The sequence below is a fragment of the Cetorhinus maximus genome, chromosome 19 (assembly GCF_964194155.1).
Source record: "Cetorhinus maximus chromosome 19, sCetMax3.hap1.1, whole genome shotgun sequence".
In the NCBI taxonomy this organism is placed as follows: domain Eukaryota; kingdom Metazoa; phylum Chordata; class Chondrichthyes; order Lamniformes; family Cetorhinidae; genus Cetorhinus; species Cetorhinus maximus.
In genome coordinates, this window is record NC_135897.1 from 81,999,722 (window position 1) to 82,008,613 (window position 8,892).

An 8,892-nucleotide genomic window follows, 5' to 3' on the forward strand; every position below is an offset into this window, starting at 1 on the left:
GGGGGTGGAGCAAGATAGAAGATCAGGGATAGGTGACAGCTGAGGAGAGATTGGCAAAGATGTCATGGGCACAAGACAAAGGTTATACCATTATCAGCACCTCCTTTTCTCTTTACCACTATCATTACCATTCCCTTTGTCTTGTGTCCAAGAAATCTTTGTCAATCTCTCCTCAGCTGTCACCTATCCCTGACCTTCTATCTCGCTCCACCCACTCTTAAACAGTATAAAATCCATCACATTTCTCTTTAGCTCTGGTGAAGAGTCATACGGACTCGAAACGTTAACTCTGTTTTTCTCTCTCTACAGCTGCTGCCAGACCTGCTGAATTTTTCCAGCATTTTCTGTCTTTATTTCAGATTTCCAGCATCTGCAGTATTTTGCTTTTGTCAATACCATATGTTGTGTTTTCCAGTTGTCATATTCTGTAAAAAAAATCATAAGCCTATGCTTTTCTTTTTTATATCTAGATCCTTCTGCTGGTGGTTCAGATGACTGGGCCTATGATCTGGGTATTAAGTATTCTTTCACTTTTGAACTGCGAGACACTGGCACTTATGGCTTCTTGTTGCCTGAGTCCCAAATCAAGCCAACATGCGAAGAAACCATGTTGGCAATCAACTATATTGCCACCTATGTTCTCAACCATCCATATTAATCCACTGAATGTAAAGAAAGTATTTGTTGGTTACCAGAAAATGTATGTAGACTGAATTTAAGGTTGAGAATTTATAGCTAAATATTTGTGTACATGGCAGGTGAATAGTTAAGGTATTTCAAATTAACTAGTCAATCTCCCAGTGTGTTGTAAGTCAGAGACTATGGCCTCTCTCTTATATGCCTCGGTTTCTCATTCTGTCTCTCCACATCTATTTGTCTTGCTTTCTCTTCTCTTCACCTTCTGTCTCCATTGAAGGAGAAAGATAGTCAAACTAGAATGCAGAAAGAATTTTGATCTATTTTTTTTAATTTAAATTTAACCTTTCCCCATAACTCTTTCTCCTATTCTTCTGCTTCTCTCTGTTCTCTTTTACTTGTATCTGTCTTTTTCTTTAATCCTTTCCTCTCAGTTAGGAGGTGACATGTGACATGAGGTGATGTGATGGGGGAAAGAGCTACCAATAGCTGCAGGTTATATGGGGATTATCACCCTCCAAGGTTCTTTTTCCATTTTCTCATCATTCCCCCAATTCCTTGCTCACATTGCATATCTAACCTTTCAATCTCCCACTAACCCTTCCCATTCTTAGTATCCCTTCATTCCCGATACTATCCCTAACTCTTCATCAAACTCTTTGCTCACTTTGTCTATACTCTGCACCCCTCGATTCTCTGCAATTCAATTAGTCTTCCCTCCATGAAGCTGGATAGTGATAGGCTGGAAGCCTCCACCCTCTACTTCTAGGCTCCCTTCCTACCCATTTCTCTCAGAGGTTTCACTCCTTTTCAAATTTTAACTTAAAAAAATCAAACATAGATTTTTGACCTATCTTTCGCTTCCTATTTATGTGAGGGCAGAATTCAACTTTGGCAGTGCTGCAAAATAACAATTGCATCATCAAAAATGGACGGAGTGTACAATGGGTGGCTGATTCACTAGCATCCCCCATATCTGTCTCCGCAATTCTGATATTTACTTTTCCACAACAAGGAAACATTTGCCCATCCCAAGTTGCCTTCTCAATGGCAATTCAGAATGGGAAACAAATGCTGGCCTAGCACAGGTGCGAGCATATGAATTAGGAGCAGGAGTAGGCCCTGTGAGCCTCCTCTGCCATTCAATAAGATCATGGCTGATCTGATTGTAACCTCAATCCCACATTCCTGCCTACCCCCGATAACCTTTCACCCCCTTGTTAATCAAGAATCTATCTAACTCTGCCTTAAAAATATTCAAAGACTCTGCTTCCACCGCCTTTTGAGGAAGAGAGTTCCAAAGACTTACTACCCTCAGAGGGAAAAAATTCTCCTCATCTCTGTCTTAAATGAGCGACCCCTTATCCTGAAAGAGTGATCCCCCCGTTTTAGATTCTCCCACAAGAGGAGACATCCTCTCCATATCCACCCTGTCAAGGCCCCTTAGGATCTTATGGGGGTTTCATTCAAGTCACCTCTTACACTTCTAAATTCCAGTGGGACAAGTTTAATCTCTCCAGCCTTTCCTCATAAGACAACCCGCCCCTTCCTGGTGGCACACATCCAGTGACAGAGTGAAAAAAAATCCGGTAACACAAATAGCCAAATTGTTTGTGAAAATTGAAACCATTAGCATGAGGAAATATGTGTGCATAATTCATTTTCTGTAGTTTATAAAACACAGAGAATGAAAGCAACAACAAACAAGGTTGGTAGCATTACAACATTATTTTTTTCCACACACGCCTACACAAGCACAAAAACACACACTGCTGGCTCCTGGCTTTCTCCTGCAACTTCCTGGAGGCCTTGCTTGGGACGAAGCATTTGTTAACCAGCAGCTATTAGGAGGGGTCTCCCAAGCCAAGTGTCCCTCAACTCCAGTTTGCGAGCTGATGACGGGGTGCTGGTATTCCAGACAAAAGGAGGTGACAGAAGTGGGGGTTCCACCTTGCCCAACAATTCTGGGACTTATATTTACATGCCCAAAGCTCTTTGATGCAAATGTGTTGGTTTTCAGCCCTACATGTAACTAGTCCATGGACATTCGGCACCATGAGCATTATCCACTCGGTTTGCAACACACCTGCACGCAAGCTTCTAAGCAGCTCTCCGGTTTTAGCACTCTGCAATGTAAGGAGATGCCAGATGAAAGTCAGTGCTACAAGTGCCAAAGATTATATTATTGGCCCTATTGTTCGCTTTCACTGTTGCTTAAAAAAAACACCTTTAAGTGAATGGTTTTGTTTCCTTGCATATTGTGAAAGGCTTTAGATTGTAAATGTTGTGGTCAAATAAAGCAACTCAACAGATCTGCCATTGTTTCCAGACTTTCGCCAAGCTAACCTACACTTAACATAGAAACTAGGAGCAGGAGTAGGCCATTCGGCCCTTTGAGCCTGCTCCGCCATTCAATATGATTGTGGTTCATCCTGTATCTCAGCGCCATATTCCCGCTTTCTCTCCATACCCCTTGATGCCCCTAATATCCAAAAAATTATCAATTTCTTTCTTGAATGTACTCGGTGACCTGGCCTCCACAGCCTTCTGTGGTGGAATTCCACAGGTTGACCACCCTCTGAGTGAAGGAATTTTTCCTCATCTCAGGCCTAAATGGCCTACCCCGTATCCTGAGACTGTGGCCCCTGGTTCTAGACTCCCCAACCAGGGGAAACATCCTCCCTGCGTCTAGTCTGTCTCGCCCTGTTAGAATTTTAGACTTTTCAACCAGATCCCCTCTCATTCTTCTAAACTCTAGTGAATTCAGGCCCAGTCGAATCAATCTCTTCTCATACGACAGTGCTGCCATCCCCAGTATCAGCCTAGTGAACCTTCACTGCACTCCCTCAATGGCAAGTATATCCTTTCTTAGGTGGAGAGACCAAAACTGCCCGCAGTACTCCAGATGTGGCCTCACCAAGGAGTTGTATAACTGCAGTATGACATCCCTACTTCTGAACTCAAATCCTCTTGCAATGAAGGCCAACATACCATTTGTCTTCCCAATTGCTTGCTGCAGCTGCCTATTTACTTTCATTGACTGGTGTACAAGGACACCCAGATCCCTTTGTACATCCACATTTCCCAATATATCGCCATTTAACTAATACTCTGCCTTTCTGTTTTTCACACTGAAGCGTATAACTTCGCATTTATCCACGTTAAACTGCATCTGCCATGTGTTTGCCCACACACACAACTTGTCTAAATCGCCCTGAAGCCTCCTTGCATCCTCCTCACAACTCATATTGAACCAGTCTCCAGGCACTGTTGGCCCATAATTGCTGTTCCATTGTTCAGTTTTTTTTTTGTTCAAATTATATTTCATTAGGCGCTCTGCAAATGTAAATGAAAATAATTCAATAAGAATATTAATTTGATGAAGAAATCGTCCCATTACAAAGATACAAAAGCAACTTTTGGCCAGCCTGAATTTGGTGTTATTTTGAACAAATGTAAGGATCCTTTTATCTTCTTAAACGTCACTCACAACAAAATGGAGTCTTATCGGTGTACAGATGCTGACTGAGAATTGTGTAGACTTAGGTTTGCACATTGCAAATGGATTCTTCCACCTAGTCCACATAAGCCAAGAATGGCTGCTTGTGATACCAGTGCACAAAGACTTAATGCACTCTTCCGGCAGAGTCTAATGTGGCTTTCTCAAGTGGGTTGCAAGGCCGGAGGGGCAGGGGTGTTTGGTGGGGAGCAATTAGATTCGGAACTGGAACTCTGGAGTGTGCAATGTCGGAGCCACATTCCACGAGCGGTGGGAAACCTCCGAGGCAACATTGCCGCTGCAACGCGGTGGAAAGGCAATGGTGCTAGATCACAGAATCACAGTACAGAAGAGGCCCTTCGGCCCGTCAAGTCTGCACTGACACGTGAGAAACACCTGACCTACCTACCTAATCCCATTTACTAGCACTTGGCCCCTAGCCTTGAATGTTATGACGTACCAAGGTACTTTTTAAAGGATGCGAGGCAACCCGCCTCCACCACCCTCCCAGGCAGTGCATTCCAGACTGTCACCACCCTCTGGGTAAAAAAGTTTTTCCTCACATCCCCCCTAAACCTCCTGCCCCTCCACCTTGAACTTATGCCCCCTTATGACTGACCCTTCAACTAAGGGGAACAGCTGCTCCCTATCCACCCTGTCCATACCCCATATAACCTTATACGCCTCGATCAGGTCGCCCCTCCGTCTTCTCTGCTCCAGGTAATCAAATGTTACCAAATGCGATTTAATGCTTGGTTCCGAATTCAACAAGCAACACATGGGGGATCACAGGCCACTAGATCTCTGACTGCTTAAAGCTAGCAGCAACCATGTGGAACTCAGCCATATCAGAGCTGGCTTCATTGTTGCATACGAAATAGGTTTGGACCATCCTGTGTATAAGTAACTTCATCTGAGTTTGGATTTCCACTAAAGACAAGAAAAGAAATCCATTTCTGCTCTATTCAATGCGATTGCATAGAACTGTGCCCAGGATAAAGTTGCCTTTCACCCAGGTAATGATACGATTCTAGGCAGATGGCCAGTCCTTGTACCTCCCAGTCTATACCTTTGGGATCTCCCACGCAGGGCAGGTTTGGAGCAGTAGCAACACTGTTTCTCAGAAGTTTACCACTGCTGAAGGAGAGGAGCTAAAACACTGTTCTGGTGCAAGAATAGCTGAAGCAAAAGCAGCCTGGTGGGGTGTCTGCAGCTGGAAGGGTTCCCAGATTCTTGGACACTTCCCTCGAGGACCTTCTGCAGACGTCAAGGCCAGAAGGCTAAGATTGTTGGGAACTAAGGACCGATTGTTTCATAAGGTGGTGGTACAGGTTTAGGGTTGCCAACTGTGATCCAATGCATCCCTGAAGATTTCATCCCATGACTTTCCCCTATGCTTCAGCCATTCATCGACCAACATATCCATCCCTGTGACACACTGCCATTTCTACGCTAATTGGAAAAAGACTCATTTCCCAGTTGAACGATGCTTGTCTGTCATCCAAACAGCCTTTTCCTCCCATTTTCAATATTTTTTATATCTGGTAAAGAGAAATGTTCAAAGAAAACATTTTTCTTCAAAAGCTATCTTTTTTTAAGGTCCCTATGATTTTTTTTTTTCTCCAGGGCTGCGCTCAACTGTGTCCTGGAGATTGACCTTCAATTCCTGGAGACTCCAGGCCAACCCTGGGAACCTGGCAACCCTATGTTATCTGAAGGAAGAAACAGAAACAGTCAAGTGTTTTCCAACCAGCTGAATGCCATGCACCCTGTAACAGTCTAAGAGGTCGCTGCAGCATCGAGATGCTAGGAACAGCTTCTAAGATAAACTAACAACTTCTGAACAGTTCTGGCGCAGACATTTTGAACGGGACACATTTACCAGGGCATAGGTATTGTGAAAGAACGTGACAGGAATCTTTGACATTGTGGCCAGGAATTTCCGATGGTTGGGCGGGCAGGCCCGGGAGCAGTCGGAAAGCCGACCGCCGCCCGCGATCAGGCTCCGACCGCGATTACACACTGGCTGGCCAATTAACGCCCAACGATGCCCGGGGTGGGAGCAGGAGGAGCGCAAACACTGAAGTTCGCACGGTAAATGTTCCCTGAGCTGCCTCAGAGAGCTGAAGATTTTTAATCAATGTAAATAAAGAATTTTAAAATAATGAGACCTTGTCACGTGAGCAGTGCCCATGTAAAACATGAGTGCAAAAAGTTTTTATTTTGTTTTAATCACCGGACAAAACCTCGTCCCGCTTGTGGATGAGGTTTCACCAAAAATGGAAAGGCCGCTTTGGCCTTTTCGCCTGCCCGCCAACCAAGCGGTTGGACGGGCAGCGAAAAATTCGAGTCAATTAGTCCCTTAATGGCCTTAATAGGCCTTGATTGTCGGTGGGCACGCTGCTGACTCCCACGTGGGCCCACCAATCAAAATATTGCGCGAGTGCACGGTGACATCGGAATGCTCGCCCAACATCATCGCACGTCATTTTACACTCGGTCGGGTCGGGCGTGTGCAATATTCTGCCCTGCGAGAATGTGGGGCTTGAGCAGGCAGGGTAGGATGCTGTGAGTGAATCACTATTCTTTAAAAAGAAACAACTTTTATTGATGCAACTCTAGGTTATAAGTTGCAATCCCCTTTCTCTCGCTGTTGACTCCCCTTCTCACATCCTCACCTTCCTGTGAACTCCCATCATTGCTGTTGTACCCCTCTGGCAGCGACTCCAACCAAGTCTTCAGAGATCGACCTGATCAACCAACCAACCGACCATCCAAGCACATGACGGAGAGTTATCAGGGCTGATGTGGTGAATTGTCACATGTTTCAGAGTGTTATGGCTGCTTCTGGGGGTATCTGACATTGTCATTCAGGATAAAGTAACTGACATTTCACGCTAGCTGGACATTGATGGAAAGCCTTTCCTACTCATAAGATTAAGGTGATTGGCACAGGATGCTTTGAAAGCTATAGAAGACAATGGCTTCTTTCCATTTGAGGTAGCTGTTGCCCTTTGAGAACTCTGTGGAGGTGGATAATGCTCTTTACACAGTCCTCCTGGTTAAAGCAACTTTTTAATGCAGTAATGAACAGCTGTCTGACTGCTGGAGGTGACAAAAGTCACCTAAGATGCTGCCCAGAAAGGACCCAAAAATGCAGTGATATTCAACACAATTGTTGGGCTGACTGATACAGACAATACTGCTCAAAAAATCTCTCAATTTCACTTTTGAATGCACACAATGATTGAGCATCCATAGCAATCTGGGGTAGAGAATTCCAAAGATTTCTAACCCTCCAAGTGAAGATGTTTCTCCTCATCTCAGCCCTAAATGGCCAACCCCCTTATCTAGAGGCCAATTATTTGGAAGATGTTTGGGATTTAGATTGGGGAAAATATGTCTGAGAGATTAGAACCATAGAAGAGTTACGGTGCAGAAAGAGGCCATTCAGCCCATCATGTCTGCACCGGCCAAAAAGAGGAGAAAGAAACTAGCCGCTCATTTTAATCTCACTTTCTAGCACCTGGTCCATAACCTTACAGGTTACAGCACTTCAGGTGCAGATCCAGGTACCTTTTAAATGAATTGAGTTTCAGCTTCAACCACCAACTTAGGCATTGAATTCCAGATGCGCACCACCCTCTGGGTGAAAAAGTTTTTCGTCATGTCCCCTCTAATCCTTCTACCAATCACCGTAAATCTATGCCCCCTGGTAATTGACCCCTTGGCTAGGGGAAACAAGTCTTTCCTGTCTACCCTATCTAAGCCCCTTATAATTTTGTACATCTCAATTAGGTCAGCCCTCAGCCTCCTCTGTTCTAAGGAAAACAACCCCAGCCTATCCAATCTCTCCTCATAGCTGCAAATTTCAAGCCCTGGCAACATTCTTGTAAATCCCTGCACTCTACCCACAGAAATTATGTCCTTATGTCAAAACCTCATTGGCTGCAAAATTTATTGGGGGTTTAGGCCTTTATACCTATTTATGTAAGAGAAGGGAGGTCTTGTGTCGAGGCGAGTAGTGGATAGTCTCTGAGTCAGAAGATCTGGGTTCAAGTCCCACTCTAGAACTTGATGGACAAGGAAAATGTGTTCATAACATGGCCAAACAAGTTGATTATCAACCTGCAAATCCATCCACCACACACGAACGGCAGGTGGTAAGAGCAGGAGAGCTTCCTGGTCAGCCATGTGATAGAAATAAAGTTGGAGCCTCTACCATCACAATCTGTAGCTCGAGACTACACAAAATGCATGTAACAGTGTTCGTTAGCACAGCAACTCCGACTCCCTGCGTGATCTATAACACACTACACCACATAAGAGAGACCAAAAAAGAGACATCAAATCTTAAAGGGCACTTTATTTTTGGAGGACCATTCATAAGCAATGGTGTTGAGGAGATAATAATTAAGAATACATTTTACCCTGCTTACTACCTCAAATCTTCCCCAAACTTAATGGTAATTCCAAGGCAAATCCAAGCGAAACCCTCTGGATTGTTAGTCCAGTACCACATCCTCTAATATGTAGGAATACAAAAGAATGAAACGCTATACCCGATATGTTTTAAAATAACAATTTTCTTCTGCAATCGACATTCACATACTTCCTAACAAATGAGTGGCACTTTAAAAACAAAATGGGCAGCAACCTTCCCTAAAACTTGGGCGGAATTTCTGAGCCCCCCCCCACCAGATATGGACCAGGATCTTCGGGTTGGCGAGCGGGGGGGGGGGGGGGGGCGAGCCCCA

At 44.5% G+C, this 8,892-nt stretch overlaps 1 protein-coding gene across 4 annotated transcripts in view; it reads left to right on the forward strand.

Annotated features, from left to right (window-relative positions):
* The window catches only part of LOC144693966 (carboxypeptidase B-like), a 33,722-nt gene extending 27,477 nt beyond the window's left edge, over positions 1-6,245 (forward strand). For 3 of the 4 annotated variants that reach the window (XM_078564246.1, XM_078564242.1, XM_078564244.1), the window contains 2 exons: positions 471-700; positions 5,762-6,245. In XM_078564246.1, coding sequence (XP_078420372.1) covers positions 471-658 — 188 coding nt within the window. In that variant the 3' untranslated portion in view covers positions 659-700; positions 5,762-6,245. Of the gene's footprint in view, positions 1-470; positions 2,949-5,761 lie in introns of those variants that run through there. The other variant, XM_078564245.1, reaches the window with a different exon arrangement.
* The last annotated feature ends 2,647 nt before the right edge of the window (positions 6,246-8,892 follow it).